The 26,435-nt window shown below is 39.6% G+C and overlaps 1 protein-coding gene across 6 annotated transcripts in view; it reads right to left on the bottom strand.

Annotated features, from left to right (window-relative positions):
• Positions 1-1,641: 1,641 nt before the first annotated feature.
• piezo2b (piezo-type mechanosensitive ion channel component 2b) overlaps positions 1,642-26,435 on the bottom strand; it is a 251,114-nt gene continuing 226,320 nt past the window's right edge. For all 6 annotated transcript variants that reach the window (XM_021468270.3, XM_021468277.3, XM_021468271.3 and 3 more), the window contains 12 exons: positions 25,116-25,254; positions 24,348-24,495; positions 22,068-22,282; positions 20,849-21,007; positions 20,043-20,190; positions 16,445-16,633; positions 13,989-14,081; positions 12,414-12,586; positions 9,529-9,642; positions 7,209-7,288; positions 6,398-6,584; positions 1,642-3,048 (listed from right to left, as the gene is read on the bottom strand). In XM_021468270.3, coding sequence (XP_021323945.2) covers positions 2,796-3,048; positions 6,398-6,584; positions 7,209-7,288; positions 9,529-9,642; positions 12,414-12,586; positions 13,989-14,081; positions 16,445-16,633; positions 20,043-20,190; positions 20,849-21,007; positions 22,068-22,282; positions 24,348-24,495; positions 25,116-25,254 — 1,898 coding nt within the window. In that variant the 3' untranslated portion in view covers positions 1,642-2,795. The remainder of the gene's footprint in view (positions 3,049-6,397; positions 6,585-7,208; positions 7,289-9,528; positions 9,643-12,413; positions 12,587-13,988; positions 14,082-16,444; positions 16,634-20,042; positions 20,191-20,848; positions 21,008-22,067; positions 22,283-24,347; positions 24,496-25,115; positions 25,255-26,435) is intronic.

The raw sequence follows: 26,435 nt of genomic DNA, 5'->3' as shown, positions 1-26,435 counted from the left end.
TAGGCCTTGAACCATTGACATTCTTGCTGTGAGGCAACAGTGCTAACCACTGGGCTGTCATACCATATCAAGCAAAAAGGAGGAGGTATAGGGATGGAAGGGGGGATTCTTCAGGACAAAGATAATTGAAGTAAAAAACTTGGTTTTTTATAGTGAGCTAGGAATCGTTTGATTGGTGAATCATGTGTTGGCTAATGCAGGACCAGCTGTGGTCAATCATAAGCATGTGATCCTCTCAAAATTAGTTTATAAATAAACTACATTTAAAAATTAATTTTAAAAGAAAACCTGGACATACATTTAAAACATTATTAAAAATATGGTAACACTTTATAATAACTACACACTATAAATCATTTATTAAGCATTAGCAAAGAGTGAATTCATTATCCGTCAAGCATTAACTCTACATTAATAAGCCTTAGTTAGCAGTTTATAACTGCAGCTACAAATGCTCTATTCTTGACTTACAAACATATTTATAATGTGCTTAATAATTTTACTTTCATACTTTGTTAATGATTTTTTTTTCATTACTAAATTAAGTATCGCATTATTTACAAACCAGTTGTATTTAAGAGTAGTTGAGGATTTTTAGGATCATTCAGAATGAGTTAGTAAATGATTAATAAACTATTGAAATCAACATTTATATGTCTTATTATTCAGGCATATATTAATGGTTACTATGTATGTTAATAAATGCTTTATTAACTCAACTTCATGCAGTTTTGTGACCTGATCTAAAGTGATGACTTTTTATGCTTAATAAATCCCTTATAAATGACAATTAAAGGCTCAGTTAAATTCTAAACAGGAAAAATGACATAAACTATATTATTCAAATTAAACTGTACTTCAAATAAAAAATAAATCTTTACAACCTTAACTTAAATCAGTACAGTTTAAACGTTGAATCTTATTATATTGTTAAATTATTATATTGTTGTTGTTTTATCCAATTGGATGTCGGATTTTGATACTCCTGTTATTCAGCAATGCTTAAACTTTACAGTAATTTTACTTTTTAGAAAGATTGCAAAGATTATTGTTCATTTGATTCTGAGCCTTTAATTGTCATTTATAAGGAATTTATAAAGCAAAAATAGTTCTCAATTTAGATCAGGTCACAAAACTGCATGAAGTTGAGTTAATAAAGCATTTATTAACATATTAGTTAACTATTAATATATACCTGAACAATAAGATATATAAATGTTGATTTCAATAGTTTTTTATTCATTTACTAACTCATTCTGAGTTTTTCTAAAAACCCTCAACTACTCTTAAACACAAATGGTTTGTAAATAATGCGATACTTAATTTAGTAATGAAAAATAAATCATTAACAAAGTATGAAAATACAACTAATAAGCACATTATATAGGTGCTTATAAGTCAAGAATAGAGCATTTGTAGCTGCATTTATAAACTGCTTATTAACGTTTATTAAAGTAGAGTTAATGCTTAACAAATAATGAACACCCTAGATGCTAATGCTTAGTAAATGATTTATAGTGTTTAGTTATTATAAAGTGTTACCAAAAATATTTGTTTAAATTAATTAATTTATAAAATAATTTGTTTGTTTTTTATATGAATTAAACGTTTAATAAAAAAAAATTGCGCACATTTCACACATTTCTAAGGGAAAAATAGTCAAAAATAATCTAGATTTATGATGAAATGAACTAGTTTTTGGAATTACAAAATAAAAAATAAAATTCTGTATTTACGCAGAAATTTTCGAAATAAGTTCTGAACAAGTTTCAATATAACTCATTCATAAAATCACTTGAACGAATCAATAAATAAACAAAAACACATTGAACATTCGTTCTGTTTCACGAATAAATCTGAAAAAAACAATCCAGAGTTGCTGAAACTGATTCGTTGGTAACTTTAGCATGATAATCCCCCTTTCGTTACGTAAAAATAATAATAATTACACTTCAAGTCTTATAAAACACTGAAAGTCCTTGTTATGTCCCACATAGGTTTATAAATTAAAAACAATCTCCTTAAAGTCTCAAAGGAGAAAATGTATTATTGTAGCGTACAGAACGTTCCTCCTGGGTCACACTTTGTTGCACGTGAGGGAAAAAAAAAACGTTGATATCCCGTCGTCATGAAATGATCCGTATGTATTCCTGAGAAAGTAGTGAGTAACGATGCATTTGATTGTACAAAGGAAATAAGGCAAATCGAGATTGTCACGTAATTCACAGCGCCACCTATGGCTTCGGTTCAAAAGTCTCATGAGGGAAAATCCTCACGTCGCATGCACTCCCAAAGGTCCAAATAGATTCAAAGTGGCGCATGCCTTTGTCAAAGCCCTTTAAAAACATTAGCGAGTGGACGAAAACCACACATCGTGAGTGCTAATGTTTCATCAGTTAGCATGAAGAGATACGCTTCTCCAGTTCAAGAGCTGGATTCAGGGTTGAAGCTTCTCCATGTTAGTTTGGAGGATATTCCAGTTCAGGAGCTGAATTCGGGATTGAAGCTACTCCATGTTTATTTGGAGGATATTCCAGTTCAAGAGCTGGATTCAGGTTTGAAGCTTCTCCCTGTTAGTTTTGAGGATCTTCTAGTTCAAGAGCTGAATTCAGGTTTGAAGCTTTTCCTTGTTCAATTCAAATCAAAACGTCAATACCGAGACAGTTAGTTTGGAGGATCTTCCTGTTCAAGAGCTGAATTCAGGAAGCTTCTCCCTCTTAGTTTGGAGGATCTTCTAGTTCAAGAGCTGAAATAAGCTTTGAAGCTTCTCTCTGTTCTCGTCTTCATTTTTATTTTTACTCACTCTTCTCTCTGGTCCATTTGATCATGGTTTCTGGAGAGCGGTAGAGGAAGATGAGTTTGGCGTAAAGGTCTTCCTCCAGGTCCAGTTCGCCCGTCTCTCGGACCAGGAAGATATCGGTGCAGAGTTTTAGGATTCGGTCCACGTTAGGGAGCTCTTCGAACATGATGGTGTGCGAGATCCCGCTGAAGAACTCGCGCACAAACTTCCCGATCACCAAAACCACTGACATGTACAGACCCATGATCCTGTGCACACGCAGATCACCATGAAAACAATGAACATGGGTTAATTAAATGAAGCACAAAACCACGTTGCATGCGAATATTTGTAGGAATATCCAATAATATGAATGTACTAGACAAAATATATATATATTTTTTTCCTTTTAGGACATAAATTACAAAGAATAACATCATGTTTAATGTAGACATTTTGTTAACATCTCATCGTAAATATATCATAAATTTAGACAGCTGCAAATGTCTCACATCATCCTATCCTAACAATGTAAAGCTTATTGATTCAGGTGATGTGTAAATCTCAGTTTACAGAAAAATAGATTCTTAGGAGTGGTTCTCCGCTTGTTAAAGGTGCAGTAGGTGATTGTCTTCAGAAACATTTGTTGTTGTGCTGGTTGAAAGTCTCTTCACAGTCCAATAGTAATGATTACAGTAAATGATCTAAATGTGTTTATATGTATTTTTATATTCTGGGTAAAGCATAAAACAAAAAAATGTTCATCCACTTAAATAGAGTCGGCCGATATCTCCCACAATTCTGATAAGCAGGTCAGACTGTCTGTCAGCAAATGTAGATTCAGACTTCTGCGCATGTGTTCACGCAGATCCGCCATTAGCGCGTGCCCGTCTGCATCACAAACGCATGCGCGCGAGCGAGCTGCGGGCCGTTTGCAGATGCCGAGTCGGAGCCGGAGGCGCCGAAGGACAGCCGAGCTCGGGCCGATTACTGTAAAGCCAGGCGCGAGTATAATTCGCTCTTAAAGCGGCCGCAAGGTCACGAGACGGACCGGGAGAAATCAAAAGCTGAATTGAAACTTTTAAATACCTGAATCAATATTGGAGTTACTTTAGCACGCTGGAGGAAGGACGACACTATGGCTGAAGTATTACTGTTAGACAGGTAATGTTCTGTTTTGAAACTATTTTATGTTAGATTGTGTTGTTATGAATGACTTCTATGCACAGACGTGTTGTTCAGCCACTGAAATCTCCCGGTAAAAGATCAATGTGATTATTTTCAGTTTCATAAGGTTCTTTGACAGCATCTGTAATGTAGAATTTTATTTAGTTTAACAACAAAACATCAGTAAATAGCGCTATTCCGCCTAACCTGCTTTATTGAGCTGAAGTTGCTTTTATATTCACACTGGGTCATTTTTGAACAATGACAGCCTTCCTATACTGTTTACCATTTTACTCTGAATATTCGCTCTGAAATAGTATGTAAGTGTGGCAAAGTAATAAATGTAATTCTTGCAAAGCGCTGCCACTAACTAACTGGCGAATGACATGAACCAGTGGGATGTCTGTCTGCTGTTGTGACGCGGTGCGCGCGCGATTTCAGGGGGTGTGACTTTGAATCACAATCCCTCCCCGCCGTCCAAAGATAATATGCTAAGCGGTTAGCATTTTGGCAGATCACCAACTGCACCTTTAAGTGTATCAAGCTGTATGGGGAGATTCATCAAATGCTTATAATAAAGGTTTACAAAGCTATGTAATACTTTCGAAAACCCTGATCGCAATAAATATATTCATGCCTAATATCCGATGGCCAGAAAGTGATTAACTATTTATACATTTGTATAAAATTCACTTTAAAGTGTGACATGACTAAAAAGTGGTCATAAACAAATATTTTCTCAATTTAAATGAGTAGCGGCTTGGACCTGGAAACAGTCTTCCATACGTCACTAAGTCACGACTTATGCCTAGTTCAGACTGCGTGATTTTAGCCCCGATTTTGGCTCGCCGACAGGTTTTGAGAAATCGCCAACAAATGCCTGAAATCACAGGCAAAACGCTGCTCGTGCACGTGAGTGACAATCACACAGTATGAACGATCAAAGACGCATCTGAGAGAATCGCCGATGAGTCGCAGATGCCTGTGAGATATTTGGCGTGCTAAATATCTGGAGCTGTCGGCGATTCGAATCATGCCGTGTGAATTGAGTTTTGACTGAAAATAACATCAGCCATCACCTACAGCCAATGAGAGAGCAGCTTTCACTTGTGTGTGCATGTGTGTATACCTGCTGCAGGCCAGCGGGAGGCTGGGGGAGAAGTTAAAAGTGCTCTTTTTCGGTTTATTTGGACCCACGAAATGGAGGAAAAACTAGTGGAGGTTTGACAGGACTCAGGAGCAACCGTGTCTGTTTGACGTTTCATACAGAAAGAAATTAGTTTATTATCAACGTTGAGGAGAAATGGCTAATTCCCTTTAAACCCAGGAGAGCAAACATGTACATGTTCTACCCCATTAAAGGCTTCTTTCTCATTATGTAGTTAATAACAAAAGATATACTACATGTTTTTGGCTGTGAGACGTAGTTTGGACGAAGTTGTCGGCGATTCTCCCTATAGTAAAGTCATGCAATGTGAATGTCCATGTCGCCGAACCATCTTGCAGTGTAAACAAAGCAGTGACAAAACGCTAGCGCAGATAGTCAAGCAGTGTGAAAACCTCTGTGACACGACTAGTTGGAAAATCATGCAGTCTGAACTCGGCATTAAAGGTGGAGTAGGTGATCTTCCACAATGCTAACAGCTTAGCATAAATCTCTGAATCCCAGTTCCTCCCCTGCCGTCTAGAGCCACGCCTCCTTAAACACGAGAACAGCAAAAGAAGAACCCTCTTTCATGTTATAAACAACTAGTGCTTGTCCAGCGGTGTGCAAGCCAAACTGACATGCTATTTCAGAGCGAATATTTAGAGCTGCATGGTAAACAATATAGGGAGAGACTAGGCGGAAGAGCGGTGTTTTGTTGTTAAACTAATTAAAATCTTCATCATCGATGGTGTAAAAGGTCCCTTATGAAACTGAAAATAGTCTTATCAGTCTTTCATCGGAAAATTTTATTGGCTGAAAACATTACTTTGCTTTGTTGTTTTGCACTTTCCGGTCACCGTAAATACTAATATATTTTAATATTGTAATTTCTGTGATTTCAGCTAAATATAATCTCTTGAAACACTGCAAATGGCAGTGCCATAACAAACAATATGTTTCAAGTTATGAAAGCATGTAGAGAACAACTATTTATAGTAGATGGAGTCATAGATAGCTGATGCAAATCTCTAATTGCTGGAATTCTTTGCACATCATTATGGGTGAAGTTGTATTTCCTATCACAAATTGAGCAGTTAAAGTGAACTCCTGTTAAATACATACAAGAATGTATTCATGTTTTATTTTCATTATAAAGCGCGTTTTACAATGTAGATGTGTCAAAGCAGCTTAACATAGTTCTAGTAAAGTCCAGATTTATGAAACATCATATTTATTCTAATTGACTAAACGAGGACAGCAACATAAGTTGAGACTTGTAAACTACGATCACGGTTTTAACTTACCCATAACCAGCCAGAAAGCCCAGACTGGGTGGACTGACTTGGTCACTGATGATGTAGATCTGAAGACCAGACCCGTTGAGTCCAGGTAATGGACCCGAATCTGTCTGATTGACGATCCACCACTCCTGAACGCCTTCTGAGCTGTTCTTCTTATTTAAAAACAGTGTGATGTCCATGTACTCTCCATCTGAGGAAAGCGAAGAGAAACACATATAGCGTTAGACATGTAGCAATATACAGTTGAAGTCAGAATGATTCGCCCTCCTGTGAATTTTCTTTTTTAAATATTTCCCAAATGATGTTTAACAGAGCAAAGAAATTTTCACAGTATTTCCTATAATATTTTTTCTTCTAGAGAAAGTCTTATTTGTTTTATTTCGGCTAGAATAAAAGCAGTTATTAATTTTTTAAAATCATTTTTAAGGTCAAAATTATTACCCCTCAAGCAATTTTTTTTTTCCAATTTTGTCTACAAAACAAACCACTCTTATACAATGACTGTCCTAATTACCCTAACTTATTAACCTAGTTAAGCCTTTAAATGTCACTTTAAGCTGTATACAAGTCATTAAATAAAATATCTGGTCAAATATTATTTACTGTCATCAGGGCAAAGATAAAAGAAATCGGTTATTAGAAATGAGTAAGTAAAACTATTGTGTTTAGAAATGTGTTGACAAAAATCTTCTTTCAGCTAAACAGAAATTGGGAGAAAAATAAACAGGAGGACTAATAATTCAGGAGAGCTAATAATTCTGACTTCAACTGTATACTGTATGTCAGAGATAGTAGTGGTGAGCTGGTGTATTACCGTTGTAAAGCTGGTCAATAGGTTTGGCATTAGAGTCGCTTGGTGCTCTGATGTACCTTGGAAATATTTTTTTGATTGTCCTGTAATAAGAAAAAATGTTGACAAAGTTTAAAACAAAATTATTCATTTCTCCAAATAAAGAGTTCAGATGTAAACCCCTCTAAATCCATCAGACCTCTTTTCTTGTAAATGAGCATTTTCTATCAGGCTCCTCTGATTGGGTTCAGAAGTTTCATTTTGTCACTCTGTGGCGTGGCAGAAACATAAAGTGTCCCAAATCGTTGTGATACACATGTTAGAACTCTAAACACAGGTTTCCATAAGGGCACACACTGGCAACCCCGAGTTGGCGGCTGTCCGCGGGGCCCAACCGCCAACTTGAAGCGCCGCCGCGTGCATCCCCGACAGAAACCCATGCCCAAAATTCCAAAGTACATGGTGCTGTGTCAGTGTCGCGCCACGCAGAGCTGAGTTTCTGGTGTACGACCTGCAGGCAAGTTTGTTATTTTATTTCCAATGGAGAGACGCACATGACGCCCGTTCACACGAACGTTTCCCATTCGCTTTGAATGGGCGACGTCAGGCGTTGCCGAACTGCATTGTGGATCCGTCGGCGCCGCTTCAAAGGCGTTGCTCGCTGCAGAAGTTGGGACTAGCTCAACTTTTCAAGCGCCGATGGAAGCGTCCGCCAATCAGATCGCTGTATGCACACACCATCTAGACAGTGGCCTATTGCTCACTGAATTTCATTGGCTGACGCTGCTATGACGATCGCGTTAGCCCCAACTTCAGACACGCCTTCTGTCAAGCGTGAAGCCCCGTGTAAATGCAAAGCCCCCACTTTTCCAGCTGCAACTAGTTAAGATCACAGGGAGCTTCTGTGAACGTGAGTAATGCGAACGGCTGAAGTTTAAGGTAGACGCAATGAAAAGTAAATGTTTGTAAACCTACCTAAAAGTACAACCAATAATTCCGATTAGAGCGATAATGTGGAGAATATTGTGTTGAGCCCAATGAGCCTTACATCTAATAATAGAGCAAGGGTGTTCCTTTAGTAATATCGCTTTGGTGATGTGAAACGACAAACTGAGGATATGGTTATACGTCTGTCAATCAATATTGGTGGGCAGGGGAACCGCACTCCTACATCAAGTTGCAGTTGCTCTGAAAACCACTCCAATTGGTCCACCGTTTTTATGTTGTTAAATAATAAAAAGATAGCACTGTGTGTGTTTATATCACCCCAATATGACAGTATGTACACTACACTTACACTCATGTCTGTCCAAACAGCTTGAAAAGTAGATTTTTTACCATAGGTGCCCTTTAACACCTGTGGAGTTATGTGTACACTGGACAATTTGCCCTGCAGGTGTAAAAATGTTGAATGCTGTGTGCAGTTTTACACTGAGTGTAAAATATTTTACACTGCACAGAGGTGTATATATTCAACACTTTTGAAAGTGTAACCTGGACACTTGGCTGGTAGGACTCATATAGACACCAGAAAAGTAAAAGTGTCAAATTCAACACCTGTGGTATAAAATGTACACTGGCAAATTTGCTGTGCTCGGATATTAATTACCAATCATTACTGGCAGCTAGCTCTCTGCAACTCTCATATGGTCGCCCACTGAAGCTAAGAAGGGTTGCGCGAGGTCAGTAACTGTATGGAAGAACACATGTGAAAGCTAAGTTGCTGCTGGAAGTGGTGTAAGTGAGACAAGCAGGAGGAGCTCAACCAGTGGTCTGTGTGGGTCCTAATGCCCCACTATAGTGATGGGGACTCTATACTGCTCAGTGAGCGTGTCTTTTGGATTAGACGTTAAACCAAGGACCGACTTTCTGTGGTCATTAAAAATCCCTGAATGTTCTTCGGAAAAAAGGAGAGGGTTTAACCCTGGCATCCTGGCCAAATTTGCCCACAGGCTTGTGTCTATCATGGCCTACTAACCATCCCGATATCACAATTGTATCCTTTCCACCAATCAGCTGATGTGTGGCGTGCGGTCTGGCGCAATATGGCTGCTGTCGCATCTACCAGGTGGATTCTGCACACTGGTGGTGAATGAGGAGATCTGAAGATCTTTTTTTTTTGTGTGTTTGTAGTTCTAATCAAATTCTCATCGAATATGAACTGTATTATGAGCAATATTAGCAGACAGAGTTCACACACATCAGCACTTTGGATTTCTACTGGAAATAGTAGACGATCTATAACTCTGTAATACTCATTTCAACATGCTATAATTCGGAGCATACTAATTCTAAATACAAGAAAACTAAATACTATTTAGGACATTTAGAAGTTTGAACTCACACACGCTGGCTGCTATTCCCCAGTTGATCAGTTAGACCTTTTCTAGTCTCGTTGTCCAGCTCAATGAAGTATTTCCCCATTGCAGTTTCAGCTTTGGCACCTAAACTGAGGTTCCTGATGTACAAACACAGCAATGCAGAACACACAAAAATTCATCAACTTGACATGAAAACCTCATGTTTGTGTGATTAATATACCATAGCACAACTGCTTTTTGAAGAGATAGTTCACCCAAAATCAAAATTGCTGTAATTTTTTTCATCTATTAAACTCAGAAAGAGATACCTTGAAAAAGGTCGGAAACCTATACTTAATTTCCTACCATGGAAGTCAACAGTTACCAGTTTTTAACATCCTTCAAAATATCTTCTTTTCTGTCCAACAGAGGAAAAGAGCTTATAAACTTTTGAAAATCATAAATTCCATGTCACAAAAACTGCCTTCTTTCATCTGAGAAATATTAGTTACGAAGTTACAAAGTATGCTATCCATCTCAGATGCAAAAAAAGCTAGTCCATGCTTTTATGACTTCCAGGCTGGATTACTGTAATGCTCTGTTTGCTGGCTGCCCAGCATCCTCTATTAACAAACTTCAACTAGTACAAAATGCAGCTGCCAGAGTTCTTACCAGGTCTAGAAAATATGATCATATCACCCGAATTTTATCCTCCTTACATAGTTAAGTGTCATAATGATTTTAAAATGTTGCTTCTTAGCTATAAAGCTTTAAATAATCTAGCTCCTGTTTATCTAACCAATCTTCGGTCTCGCTACAATCCAACCCGCTCTTTAAGATCTAAAAATTCTATGTCGTGTAAAGGAGGTTGAGCCTTTTCATTTATGGCTCCTAAACTCTAGAATAAACTTCCTGATAATGTCCGATGCTTAAACTCTTGCAATTCATCTAAAGCAGTGGTTCTCAAACCTTCTTCATCAAGTACCACCTCAGAAAAAAATAGTTTCTCCAAGTACCACCAAAATGAGCAGTATTGAAATACAGCATAGTGTAGTAGGCCCAGTAAAGCAGCTTCAACTCTGCACAGTTAAAAAAACGTGGCAGATTACCTCAGAAATATAGGCTAATATGTCATATATGGCATATTATATACACAATTTTTGATCAATTTTGTTGTGATAGTAAATGTGTGTAGTATGTACAAAACATATTTCATTCCTCCACGTACCACTAGAAGGAAGCCTGCGTACCACTAGTGGTACACGTACCACAGTTTGAGAACCACTGATCTAAAGCAAACTCAGTGCATCACTTAGCGGTATGATACATGAATGTGCCCCACACAGGTTTTTACATCTCGTTTATATACACTATGAACAACAGCTATGCTAATTATTCCTTTATTCTCTATTTCCACCTGGGGATACTCATCCCGAGGCCCTCAGACTATGAAGCGCCACAGATTCAATCCAAGCCCAGCGACGAGATGATGCCAAGGTTTCCATAATCCTGGACCAGGCCGTATCCTGAGCAGCTACTGTGGTGGTCATGGAGGAGTGGAGAGCATGAGACTGATTCCTGTGATGCTCAAGGGACAGACGGATCTCGCTGACGTCCAGCTTCTCCGGCGCCTAGACTGCAGCTTTGCACAAGACGTTCGGCAAGAGGAGAAATGGTCGTGCCCAACTGAGCCTGGTTTCTCTCTAGGTTTTTTAATTGATCACTTTTGGTAATTGGTGAAGTTTGTTCCCTCGCCGCTGTCGCCACTGGCTTGCATGGTTCGGGATCTGTAGAGCTGCGCATTGATGGATTGCTCTTCAGTGTTTGGACTCTCAGTTGTGATTATTAAACCCCACTGAACTGAGCTAAACTGAACTGAACTTAAACTCTGAAAACTGAACTACACTGTTTTAATTTACTATGATCTACTATGTGAAGCTGCTTTGACACAATCTACATTGTAAAAGCGGTATACAAATAAAGCTGAATTGAATTGAATAAAGGTTTGGAATCACTTAAGGGAGATTAAATAGTGGATTAATTTTAATTTTGGGTGAACTATCCCTTTAATGCAAATATATGCACAGGGTGGGCCATTTATATGGATACACCTTAATAAAACGGGAATGGTTGGTGATATTAACGTCCTGTTTGTGGCACATTAGTATATGTGAGGGGGGAAATTTTTCAAGATGGGTGGTGACCATGGTGGCCATTTTGAAGTCGGCCATCTTGGATCCAACTTTTCTTTTTTTCAATAGGAAGAGGGTCATTTGACACATCAAACTGATTGGGAATTTCACAAGAAAAACAATGGTGTGCTTGGTTTTAACGTAACTTTATTCTTTCATGAGTTATTTACAAGTTTCTGACCACTTATAAAATGTGTTCAATGTGCTGCCCATTGTGTTGGATTGTCAATGCAACCCTCTTCTCCCACTCTTCACACACTGATAGCAACATCGCAGGAGAAACGCCAGCACAGGGTTCCAGTGTCCGTAGTTTTAGGTGCTGCACATCTTGTATTTTCACACCATAGACAATTGCCATGGTCACCACCCATCTTGAAAAGTTTGCCCCCTCACATGTGCCACAAACAGGACGTTAATATCACCAACCATTTCATTACGGTGTATCCATATAAATGGCCCACCCTGTAGACATGGCAAGGATTGTACAAGAGCTGTCAGTGGTGCGGTACCTTTTCAAAAGGTACATATTTGTACCTAAACGTCCATATTGGTAACTCAAAGACACTTTCGTACACTTTTTTTTAGCATGTATGTCTGAGGTACTTTTTTGCACACTTGTCTCAAATTGGTTGCTTGAGCATGGCAGTAAGTTCAATACATTCAGTGACTCCGATCATTTTAACGCTTCAAAAAAATCTGACCTGGAGCTTTTAAAAGCATTCTGTGTGAAACTTTACCTTTGAATGGACCAGGTGAAGGTGAGAGGAAACGGCTCTCTCGTGTCATTGAGCATATTCTTCAGGTTTTCCTTGCTCGGGGGGCTGATGGTCCAGAGCGAGTTTGAACTTCCCTCTAGATGTGCTATTGTCAGATCCTCAGGAAAATACGACTCCAGGAACATGATGGCATTCTGCAGGAGACACAAGCATCTTAGGTTCTGTTTACACCAGTGCGTTTATATTTCGAGAGTTCACACTTAGCTGATGATTGGTAATAAGCTAGTTTGGCATGCTACCTGGGAGAGAGCCTTGAGCTCTTGAGAGCCTGGGGCTACATCCCGTTGCAGGGCGAGAGGGGAGTTTGAGCTCAGGTAGATCTCAAGACCCCCCCCCCCCCTCTCCTGCTGCTTAAGGATTGCTAAGGTGGTGTGTTGTTGATGGATTTGAATATGGTGCTGATTTGGTAGTCAATTTACTTAAGTCTCATGTTTTTGGGATTGTGGGAAGAAACCGGAGGACCCGGGGAAAACCCATGCAAGCACAGGGAAAACATGAACTCCACATGGAAATGCTGTCCGGCTGAGTAGAGACCCGACCCGGAGGCATTTTTGCTATGAGGCCACAGTGCTAGCCACTGGGCCGCCGTGCTGCCCTATAGAGAAAAGAGGAGGAGAGGGGGTGGAAGGGGGGATTCTTTAAGACGAAGATGACTAATGGTAAGATGCTTGGTTATTTATACTGGGTTAGGAATAGTCTGATTGGTGGTTCGTACATTAGCTTGACTCGGGGCCAGCCGTGTCAATTATAAGCACGTGATCCTCTTGAAATTAATTTATGAATAAACTTCACTTGGAATTGCACATGTTTTATCATGATTACGCCTGGCTTCCACACAGCTAAAGTATCTTCAACCCGTGAAAATGGAGCATTTTGAAAATAAGACCCTGCTTTAGTTTGGAAGTACTGGTGATCTGTTTCAGTCTAGATCAAGGGTCACCAATCTCGGTCCTAGAGGGCCGGTGTCCCTGCAGGGTTTAGCTCCAACTTGCCTCAACATACCTGCCTGATTGTTTCACCTAGTAAGACCTTGATTAGCTTGTTCAGGTGTGTTTGATTAGGGTTGGAGCTAAAATCTGCAGGACACCGGCCCTCCAGGAACAAGTTTGGTGACCCCTGGTCTAGATGGACCAAAAGGTAAACAGAGCAAAAACAACTGGTGATGGTAATATAGAAGTCAATGGTGAGCATCAACTGTTCGGACGATACTGGTAGTGTTGTCACGATACTGGAATTCGATACCAATCTGTACTGAAATTTTAAAAACGTCCATTTCCTGCTAACATTTGATCGCATTCTTAAACTGCGCTGATTTACCATTAAGTTCATGTGCTCAATTGAAATGACTCTAAAAGTCATCAGTTCACCGAACAGCTGTTTACTGAGTGTAACTGCAGATACAGGGACACTGCAGTGCCTTAAAGCTGTGAAGGAGACATCCAAAACATGCAGTGCTGGTGGTCCTCAAGGAATGTGGTTGAGAAACACTGTCCTAAAACACATAGTATTGGCTGTAATTTGACAACAGGCACTTACTGCATTAGACTTGTAGTGATCTGTGAACTTCTTAAATTCTGCCCCAGTGACGGATTTGATATGGTTCTGCTGGGCACTCATTGTGAAGATCGGCTGGAGGACAGAATGTCACACACACAAGGAGAAGAAAAAGAGAGCCTTGTTAGTTTCCAAACTGTAAACAACTTGAGGTTAGAACAAATCCTACAGGAAAGACATACACAACATCAGTTCCACAGAGAATAATTGAAGAACGACTGGATAACTATGGTGGCTTGAGAAAGCCAACATACTATTATACGACATAAGCTTATTATTCTTCCCTCTTCTTCTTATGAGAATAATTTCCATATGCATCTCCTCCTGGAGTGTTCATACTACAACCACCAAACTAACTCCAAACCTCCAAACTGGTCTGACTCAGGTTGTTATTTCTTTTTCAACTGATCCGACTTACGTTTTTCCAAAACCTGACCCGGAAAAGTCCCATTGACTTAACGTTGGACCAGACTGTTTGACCTTATAACTTTGCTTCAGACTGTCATACAGGTTGGGCTCATTTAACTCAGACGACCAATCTGCCAATCACTGATCACCTTTAAACTTACTAGCCACACCCTTGCAACCACTTACAGCACCCTAGCAACTGTCCCATAGACTTCCATTGTAAAAACAACTGCCACTGACTTTACATTGGACACACTAACAACATACCAATACATGCTAACAATATACCAATCCATACTAAAACATACTAACGACATGTTAACATACTAGCAACATGCTAATTCATACTAAATTCATGCTAACAACATGGTAATTTATGCTAGAAACATGCTAGTGGCATGGTAATTTATGCTAGAAACATGCTAACTTAGGTTAGCAATTTAGGTTATCAACCGCCTTGCAACTACTCAGAAAATCTTATCAACTAGCATCACCCTCGCAACACCTTAGCCACTTCCTAGCAACAACTCAGAACACATTAGCAACCACCTTGCAACACCTTACCAACAACCTAGAACCCCTTAGTAACTGCCTAGCAACACCTTAGCAACTGCCAAGCAACACCTAAGCAACCACCTAGCAACACCATAGCAACCACTCAGAACACCCTAACAATCACCTAGCAATGCCTTAGCAACAATCTTAAACACCTTAGCAACCATCTAACAATACCTTAGCAAACGCATAGCAACCACTTAAAACACCCTAGCAACCATCTAGCAACACCTTAGCAATGACCTAGAATACCTTAGCAACCACCTAGCAACTGCCTAGCAACCATTCAAAACACCCTAGCAACCCCCTAGCAATGCATTAGCAGCTACCTAAAACACCATAGCAACCACATAGCAACGTCTTAGCAATCACCTAGCAACCACTCAGAAAACCCTAGCAACCACCTAGCAATACTTTAGCAATGACCTAGAACTCTTTAGCAACGACCTAGCAACTGCCTAGCAACCACTCAGAACATGCACCTAGCAACCACTTAGCAACACCTTAGCAATGACCTAGAAGACTATAGCTAACCTAGCAAAACCCTAGCAACCGCCTAGCAACCACTCAGAACACCCTAGCAACCACCTAGCAACACTTTAGCAACGAAATAGAACATCATAGCAACCACCTAGCAACACCCTAGCAACCACCTAACAACCACTCACAACACCCTAGCAACCACATAATAACACCTTAGCAACCACTTAGAACACCTTAGCACCCACATAGCAATGCGTTAGCAACCACTCAGAAAACTCTACCAACCACCTAGCAACAGTTTAGCAATGACCTAGAACACCTTAGCAACCACCTAGTAACACCTTAGCAAACACCTAGCAACCACTCAAAACACCTTAGCAACCGCCTAGCAACATCTTAGTTACCACATAGAACACCCTAGCAATGCCTTAGCAACTACTTAGAAGACCCAAGCAACTGCCTAGCAACACCTTAGCAACCACCTAGATCCCCTTAGCAACACCTTAACTACCACTCAGAACAACCAAACAACTGAGTAGCAACATTCTAGCAACCACTCAGAACAACCTAGAGGCTGCCTACAAATGCCTTGGCAACCGCTTAGCAACCACTCAGAACCCCCTCTTTCAACCACCTAGCGAGAAACATGCCAATCCATACTAGTAACATGCTAACCTAGTGTAGTGTAGTGATCGCTTTATGCCAGCTGCTTCAAACTTCTTAAAAATTACTGTAATTATTTAAACTTTATAACTACTTTAAACTTTCAGACTGGGATTTCTCAAGCCACCATAAAGTTTGCCGAGCTTTACTTTTCTAGTTTTAATTAATACATTTAATTATTTAATTAAAGTCTCAACTTCTTAAAAAATGGCAGTGATCATGTTTGTCTTATAAATAGTCTTGATGGAAATCTATTATGCAAAAATTACTTTAATAAGTAGTTTAAACCTCTGTGTGGCAACAGTGTGTGAATATTTTTGGCATTTTACCTGAAGTCCTCCGAGCGTGAGCGAGACGGACACCTCCAGAGGTTTGTTAACCACTCCTGCCACAGATTTGACCAGAGACATGAAGAGCAGAGGAAACCAGACGATGCAGATCAGGAGCATCACGATCATGCCGCCCATCCCATACTTCACCACCTTCTTTTTCTTCTGCCCGCGCGGCTGAGGGTAACGCTGAAATACCACACACAAACACACACTCAGCTGGGATGCTGCTTTCCATATACAGTGCTCAGCTTAAACAAAAAAGACTATAGAATACACAAGACATGTCACTCGTATACTTTTGAATGGGGAAAAGTATAACATTCAATATGGCAAAGGAAGCCCCGCCTTCTAGTACAGGAGCCAATCAGCAATCGCTATATGGTGAATAAAACCCGCTTTCTAGTACAGGAGCGATTGCTATATCGTGAATAAAGTCCACCTTCTAGTACTGGAGCCAATCAGCAATCGCTATATGGTGAATAAAGCCCGCTTTCTAGTACAGGAGCGATTGCTATATCGTGAATAAAGTCCGCCTTCTAGTACTGGAGCCAATCAGCAATCGCTATATGGTGAATAAAACCCGCTTTCTAGTACAGGAGCGATTGCTATATCGTGAATAAAGTCCACCTTCTAGTACTGGAGCCAATCAGCAATCGCTATATGGTGAATAAAACCCGCTTTCTAGTACAGGAGCGATTGCTATATCGTGAATAAAGTCCGCCTTCTAGTACAGGAGCCAATCAGCAATCGCTATATGGTGAATAAAGCCCGCTTTCTAGTACAGGAGCGATTGCTATATCGTGAATAAAGTCCACCTTCTAGTACTGGAGCCAATCAGCAATCGCTATATGGTGAATAAAACCCGCTTTCTAGTACAGGAGCGATTGCTATATCGTGAATAAAGTCCACCTTCTAGTACTGGAGCCAATCAGCAATCGCTATATGGTGAATAAAACCCGCTTTCTAGTACAGGAGCGATTGCTATATCGTGAATAAAGTCCGCCTTCTAGTACAGGAGCCAATCAGCAATCGCTATATGGTGAATAAAGCCCGCTTTCTAGTACAGGAGCGATTGCTATATCGTGAATAAAGTCCACCTTCTAGTACTGGAGCCAATCAGCAATCGCTATATGGTGAATAAAGCCCGCTTTCTAGTACAGGAGCGATTGCTATATCGTGAATAAAGTCCGCCTTCTAGTACAGGAGCCAATCAGCAATCGCTATATGGTGAATAAAGCCCGCTTTCTAGTACAGGAGCGATTGCTATATCGTGAATAAAGTCCGCCTTCTAGTACAGGAGCCAATCAGCAATCGCTATATGGTGAATAAAGTCCGCCTTCTAGTACAGGAGCCAATCAGCAATCGCTATATGGTGAATAAAGCCCGCTTTCTAGTACAGGAGCGATTGCTATATCGTGAATAAAGTCCGCCTTCTAGTACAGGAGCCAATCAGCAATCGCTATATGGTGAATAAAGCCCGCTTTCTAGTACAGGAGCGATTGCTATATCGTGAATAAAGTCCGCCTTCTAGTACAGGAGCCAATCAGCAATCGCTATATGGTGAATAAAGCCCGCTTTCTAGTACAGGAGCGATTGCTATATCGTGAATAAAGTCTGCCTTCTAGTACAGGAGCCAATCAGCGATTGCTATATGGTGAATAAAGCCCGCCTTCTAGTACAGGAGCCAATCAGCGATCGCTATAGAATGACAATTCTCCGAGGGGGGGCTCAGACCAGATGTGAGTTTCTAAAGTTTTTGTGTGATACAAACATTTAGAAATGAAACTAAATAGGAATCAACAGTTTTAAACACTGTACACTTACAGATTTAAGCCCTAAGCTTAGTTCACACTACAGGATTTTAAACATCAGCAGATCGCTGTGCCGTTCACACTACATGACTTGACTTTGTGTCTTTTAATCTCTGTGGTGTTCACACTACGCAACACTCTGTGAATGATCCACAAGAGGGGGGGTCACACACTACATGATAACCTGACTACCTGACAACAACTCATTCCCCAACAGCTCATTCAAGCTACCAAACCACAGCCAATGAAAATTTGAGGGAGGAGTCGTCAGAAAAAGCTGAACACTATTGGCTGCTTGTGTGCTGATTACATCACTGACAGCGTTTCAAGCTTACGAGAAAGCATTTAAAAACATCGTCAAATCAGCTGATTTATCAGCGGATTAATCACTTATCTGCAATGTTCCAGTGGATAGATACACAGAGAGTTCTTAATTTTTGTAATTTTATAACTCTTTGCATATCTATTTAACATATTTATAACACCCTGCCGTTTTCTAACTATCAGTGTATTTCTTTCTGACATTGTTATTTTTTTTTATTACAAAACAGTAAAGAACTGAGCATTTCTGCCTTAAATTACCATATTGGTCAACATGACTGCATGCATGTCTGACACTTTTCGCTGTGACTTTAAATGTATGTGCATTTTTTTGCCTGGCAACTTCCTGCTAACATAAACAAAACTTTCTGATGGCAAAAACATCAATTTATTTCAGATATCTTTCAAAACAGCATATTCTGTGCTGTGAAATAGCTCCTGTTTGAAAGTGAAAATGAAAGCCAAGCCTTTAAGTGTTTTAGTATCTTAACTACATATTTATAGGCTGCATTGCCAAAAAAGATTATATTTTTAGGGTAATGGTGTCATTAAATATGATGCCAGACATTCAAAGCTTAATTTTAATATCTCAATAATAGTTTTGAATGTAAATATGTTGTGACAATATGGCGTTTTATATGAGAACGGTCAGAATGAGCAGTATGGTAATTCTAATAGTTACACAATTCTAGTTCCACTGTTAATATATCCTACTCTCATGTCTGTGCTAACGCAGAATGAAGCGAGTGCACTGATGCCCATTCTGACTAATCACAGATGTTTCTGCTGAGCTCCTGAACACACAGGCATTCAGCTCATGCTGATATGCTCTCTCATTGGCTGCAGCTAATCACTACATCGGACCACCTGTGGGGTTGAGTCGGCCGACTGCTCTGGAATATGCAGCATGCTAAATGTTGGATTTCCGTCTGTGCGGTGTCGGCGACACGTCAGCGAGCCTTGTTGATGCGTGGTTCAGTAGTTCACACATAAAGAGCGGCGAGCGCCGAGCACCCGCAGATTTCTTCCTGATCACAGCCGGATCTGTCGGCAAGCTTGTTAACTTCCAAATCGGGCTCAAATCAGGCTTAAAATCCTCTAGTGTGAACTAGGCATTAGCTGGATATTTCACTTCACTTAGAGCTGTTACACACTAAATCGAGGGGCATTTTCAAAAACCCATAATATGGGCTCTTTAATGCGCTTTTTAAATAAATAAATAAAAAACAAAGCAGCTGCCTGCCATCGCCACAGCAATAAGATCCAATAGATGGCCGATCGCTTTCACTCCAAAATGGCGGAATCGTGGGGCTGTTGCTGTGCGCTGCTGTTGCAATGGAACTATGAGAGTAATGGCTCTATTGAGTGTCGCCTCTTGGTCATTCTAAGCTCTTTGTATATACTGAGCACTATATATTCATGCTTGTCTTTATTCTGTGTTATTTGGTGTTGTGTTTGTTTACCTTCTCAGACTCCCTCCAGCATTTGAGGATGAAGATGTGAGCGTAGATGTCCTCCACACAGATCCAGCTGGACAAGCTGAGCGTTGTGTCCGTCCAAACCCAGTCCATCACCGCACGCAGCTCCGTCAGGAACGGGATCAGACGGAAACTAACACACACACACACACACACACACACACACACACACACACACACACACACACACACACACACACACACAACACACAAATTAAGACTGCTGCTTAAGGTTCAACAATGGAGCAGTGCAGGTCAGATGTTTGCTCTGTGCCAATATGACCTGCTGTACAGCGTAATTAAATGTACAGGTTTATGTGTTGCTTATCAGCCGGCCCACACGGCATCTGTGCTTGCAGAAATCTGCAGATTTTATATGTATGTGTAGAGAGCGGCATGGTGGCTCAGTGGTTGGTACTATGTCCTCACAGCAAAAGGGGTTGCTGGTTTGGGTCCCGGCTGTGCTAGTTGGCATTTTTGTGTGGAGTTTGCATGTTCTCCCCGTGTTGGCGTGGATTTCCTCCAGGTGCTCCGGTTTCCCCCACAGTCCAAACACTTGCTCTACAGGTGAATTGGATAAACCAAATTGTCTGTAGTGTATGAGTGTGTGTGTCTGAATGTGAGAGTGTATGTGTGTTTCTTAGTACTGGGTTGCGGCTGAAAGGGCATCCGCTGTGTAAAACATATGCTGGATAAATTGGCAGTTCATTTCGCTGTGGCGACACCAGATAAATAAGGGACTAAGCTAAAGAAAAATGAATGAATAAATTGCTGTTAACGTCGTTTCTCACCCCTGGAAGAGGAAGAGGTTGGCGTAGTTGTAGCTCTTGGTGAGGAAGTTTCCCAGGATGCGGGTTGGATATCCGCATCTGATCTGATAGGCTGACAGGCCGAAGTAAATGCACTTCACAAAGTACCAGAGCTGAGCGATAGTGTTCTGACTGAAGCGCCTGCACAGAAGAGCAAACATACATGTGTGTCAACAAAACAATATTCTGCAGAAACAGCTGCTTTTCAAAGAGTGTGAATTTGCGTTGGCCACACCCACAGAAAGTTACATTCTATCTATCTATCCATCCATCCATCGTTCGTTCTATCTATCTATCTATCTATCTATCTATCTATCTATCTATCTATCTATCTATCCATCCATCCATCCATCCATCCATCCATCCATCCATCCATCCATCCATCCATCCATCCATCCATCCATCCATCCATCCATCCATCCATCCATCCATCCCTCTCTCTCTCTCTCTCTCTCTCTCTCTCTCTCTCTCTCTATCTATCTATCTATCTATCTATCTATCTATCTATCTATCTATCTATCTATCTATCTATCTATCTATCTCTCTCTCTCTCTCTCTCTCTCTCTCTCTCTCTCTCTCTCTATCTATCGATCCATCCATCCATCCATCCATCCATCCATCCATCCATCCATCCATCGTTCTATCTATCTATCTATCTATCTATCTATCTATCTATCTATCTATCTATCTATCTATCTATCTATCTATCTATCTATCTATCTATCTATCTATCTATCTATCCATCCATCCATCCATCCATCCATCCATCCATCCATCCATCCATCCATCCATCCATCCATCCATCCATCCATCCATCCATCCATCCATCTCTCTCTCTCTCTCTCTCTCTCTATCTATCTATCTATCTATCTATCTATCTATCTATCTATCTATCTATCTATCTATCTATCTATCTATCTATCTATCTATCTATCCATCCATCCATCCATCCATCGTTCTATCTATCTATCTATCTATCTATCTATCTATCTATCTATCTATCTATCTATCTATCTATCTATCTATCTATCTATCTATCTATCTATCTATCTATCTCTGTGTGTCTGTCTGTCTATCTATCTATATATCGATTGTTCTATCTCTCTATTTCTGTCTGTCTATTTCTAAATTAATTTAAATTTAAATAACCAAAGTAGTTTTAATTAAAATTCTCAAAATCGATTTCAGGACGTTCCTTTACCTCTCTGTGATTCCCGGCAGGATGAAAAACATCCAGAAATGGATGCCAAACACCAGGATGACCTGAAAAATCACTTTTCCCACAACAGTCTTGCGCAGATACAGGGCTCGATCCACTACCATCGTCCCAAACTGTATGAGAACCATAACAAGGAACGGCCCAGGAACCTGGTCCTCTGACAGGGAGGAAGTGATGTCAGCACCACCCTGATGTTTCTGAGAGACAGAGAAAACAGCAAACATCAACAAAGAGCACAGACAAAGAATTACAGCGTTTTTTAATGATCTTTTTCTTGATTTTCTTATTTGCAAATAAGAAAATCAAATACAGATAAAACTAAATAAACAAAAGGTTAAAAGGAAAATAATAATGTCATATTGTCACGATCAACAGTAATCTAGCATTTGCAGATCACTCGAGAACTACAAATCTGTCTCAGAACTGGACTTCATATCCCATCATACACCTCACACACACCAGTTCTCATCCTGATTACACACACAGCTGGTAACTCATCATGGACTGATTATCCAGACTATATATTCACCTCTCAAACTCACACACACACACGCACGCACGCATGCACACACGCACACACACACACACGATGCTGAGTCTTGTTTGTATGTTATAACATTTGTGAGTGTTCTCTTGTCTAGTCTTGCCGTGCTTTTGACCTTCGCCTTGTTTTCTCGTGTATGTTGTTTTGCTGCCTGTATCGACTAGTGGTGGGCAAAGAGAGGCTTCATGAAACACTGAAACAGTCAAAGCAAATGCGTCAAAGCTTCGAAACATTTCAAAACCTGTCTCTATAGTGACACCTTATTTATGTATTGCTTCAGCAAAGAAGTAGTTAAGCAAATTGAGGTATTAAACCCCACATCGTAGAGTTGAAGCTTCAAGTGATTTAGTGAAGTGGTGAGAGTTTATGACTAGGATGCAAAGATAATGGGTTCGAATCCAGGGTGATGCAGCTATAGATGTTAGTCTTTAAATGCTCTGTTCTTGCAACGCGTTTTGTTTTAAAATTGGTCTGACATCCGAATTAACACTTTGTGAATAAATATGTCTTGTTTAGTCATAAAAAATTAGCATTATTAAAATACATCAAGTCATAATTTCAAAGTGTTTGTACAACTCGGAGTTGAACCCGGGCCATTTGCAACACAGTAACTGTGTATACACATGCAGTACTATAGGCTACCGGAGACAGTTTTTTTCCGACCCTGTCAGTCAAACACTGGTCATCAGGCCTCGAAACACATCTGAAATGTCCACGTGACTTGGTGTTAAGAAACACTTTAGTCATGTCACCTGTGTGTTTTGAATCCGCTTAGTCACGTGACCTGGGTATTTCAGATCATGCAGTGTTTGGAAACGTCAGTTTTACGTCAGCCATTCCTATTAAAACCATTTTGTCTGTGACCATGACTATGATTTTGGATTACCCTCATGTATCTGTTTGTTCCTGTTTGACCATCGCCTGCCTGACTAAGCTATTATAGAAACTGCGTTTGGACCCTCAACTCTGTGGCCAGCATCCTTCAGTTATAGAGGCTGAGCAAACAAACAAGACTCAGTAATGTGTTTGTGTGTGTGTGCTTGAGAGATGAATATATAGTCCAGATAATCCGTCCATGATGAGTTACCAGCTGTGTGTGTGTCATCAGGGAAAGAACTGGAACTGGTGTGCGTGTGCTGCGCATGATGGGATTTGAAGTCCAGTTCAGATTTGTAGTTCTCCAGCAACCTGCAAATGCTAGATCGCTGGTGAACGTGACACATATAAAGTTACAGTTTAAGTCAGAATTGTTCGCCCTCCAGTGAATTTTTTTATATTTCTCAAATGATGTTTAACAAAGCAAGGATTTTTTCACAGTATTTCCTATAATATTTTTTCTTCTGGAGAAAGTTTTATTTTGGATTGTCTACATTACAAACCACTGTTATACAATGACTTCCCTAATAGCCTAGTTAACCCTTTAAAGGTCACTTTAAGCTGAATACTGGTATCTTACAAAATATTTAGTCAAATATTATGTGCTGTCATCATGGCAAAATTATTAGAAATGAGTTATTAAAACTATTATGCTCAGAAATGTGTTGAAAACAATCAGCTCTCTGTTAACAAATTGGGGGAAAATATGTAGGTGGGCTACTAACTCTGACTTCAACTGTATGTGCAGATTAAGTAATAAAACTAAATTGTGTTAATTAAAGAAAGCTTATTTTAATTGATAATTTAGAAAAGAAAGATCATTAAAGTTATTTATTATTCACCCCAAATGCCCAAAAGCCAAAGACGATGATGATAAAATCCACAGTGTCTGCTAGAAACATCAAGACGTAAACATCCGTCACGGCGCTGTACTCTGGATGAACCAGGTTGTAGAAGAACTGACGGATGGGCTGATAAAACTCAACCAATCTGAAGGGAAAAGATAAACACAGAGGGAAGAGATTAAAAATTAAAAAGTACCTGAGAGTTAACCAGGACATGATTTTATCCATTCATCTGAGCTAAACTGAACTTGACTTCAACTATTTTAATAATCTGAACTGTAGCAGTTCCAGTTTAACATTTATTCATTTATTTTCCTTCGGCTTTGTCTCTTATTTATCAGGGGTCACCACAGCGGAATGAACTGCCAACTGTTGCAGCATATGTTTTATGCAATGGATACAACCCAGTACTGGAAAACACTCATACACTTTCACATTCACATCCATACACTACGGCCAATTTAGTTCATCCAATTCCCCTATAGCGGATGTGTTTAGACTGTGGGGGAAATTGGAGCACCCGGAGGAAACCCACACCAACACGGGGAGAACATGCAAACTCCACACAGAAACGCCAACTGGACTCAAACCAGCAAGCTTCTTGATGTGAGGTGACTGGAATAGTTGTCGGTTCATTCCACTCTGTTGACACCGGACAAATAAGGGACTAAGCCGAAGGAAAATGAATGAATTTATTTCACTATAAGGAACCAAAGTGGTAAATCAAGTCCACTTAATTTTTAACCCCCAGACACACACTCTTACCTTTTGAGCAGGTAAACCTTTGCTTTGATGAGCTGCTCTCTGATTTTCTCCATAATCATTTCTTTCCGGCTCTTTTGTGGTACTTCTGACTCTGTTGTGCTGTTTTCCCCATGGGTGCTGTGACGTGTGCTTGTGCTGCCTGTGAAAAGAAAACACCAACCAAACATCAGCAGCTGTAAACAAATCATACTGGAGTCATTGGGATAATTACCCTAACTTGCCTAATTGACCTAGTAAAGCCTCTAAATGTCGCTTTAAGCTGAATACTAGTCATTAAATAAAATATCTAGTCAAATATTATTAACTGTCATCATGGCAAAGATAAAATAAATCAGTTATTAGAAACAAACTAATAAAACTATTGTGTTTAGAAATGTGTTGAAAATAAAATGTGAAAAACACTGTATGTTAAACACCATACCATGTCAGAATGAGAAAGACACAACACGACACAACTCAACTAAATACAACTCAACTCAACACAACTTAACACGACTCAACTAAACACAACTCAACTCAAACTAAACACAACTCAACTAAACTCAACTAAACACAACTCAACACAACACAAATCAAATCAACATCTAAACTTAACACAACTCAACTCAGCTCATCCTAAACTAAACTAAACTAAGGTAAACTAAACTAAACTAAACTAAACTAAACTAAACTAAACTAAACTAAACTAAACTTAACACAACTCAACGTAACCTAAACTAAACTCAATTCAACACAACTCAATTCAACTCAACTCAACTCAACCTAAACTAAACTAAACTAAACTAAACTAAACTAAACTAAACTAAACTAAACTAAACTAAACTAAACTAAACTAAACTAAACACAACTCAACTCAACTCAACTCAACTCAACTCAACTCAACTCAACCTAAACTAAACTAAACTAAACAACACAACACAACACAACACAACTCAACTCAACTCAACCTAAACTAAACTAAACTAAACTAAACTAAACTAAACTAAACTAAACTACCTCAACTCAACTCAACTCAACTAACCTAAACTAAACTCAACACAACTCAACTCAACTCAACTCAACTCAACTAAACACAACTCAACACAACACAACACAAATCATATCAACAACTAAACTTAACACAACACAACTCAGCTCAAGCTAAACTAAACTAAACTAAACTAAGGTAAACTAAACTAAACTAAACTAAACTAAACTAAACTAAACTTAACACAACTCAACGTAACCTAAACTAAACTCAATTCAACACAACTCAATTCAACTCAACTCAACTCAACCTAAACTAAACTAAACTAAACTAAACTAAACTAAACTAAACTA

Source organism: Danio rerio, chromosome 2 (genome assembly GCF_049306965.1).
Source record: "Danio rerio strain Tuebingen ecotype United States chromosome 2, GRCz12tu, whole genome shotgun sequence".
Lineage (NCBI taxonomy): Eukaryota > Metazoa > Chordata > Actinopteri > Cypriniformes > Danionidae > Danio > Danio rerio.
The sequence above is the reverse complement of the archived record's forward strand: the minus strand, read 5'-3'. Positions and strand labels throughout refer to the sequence as shown.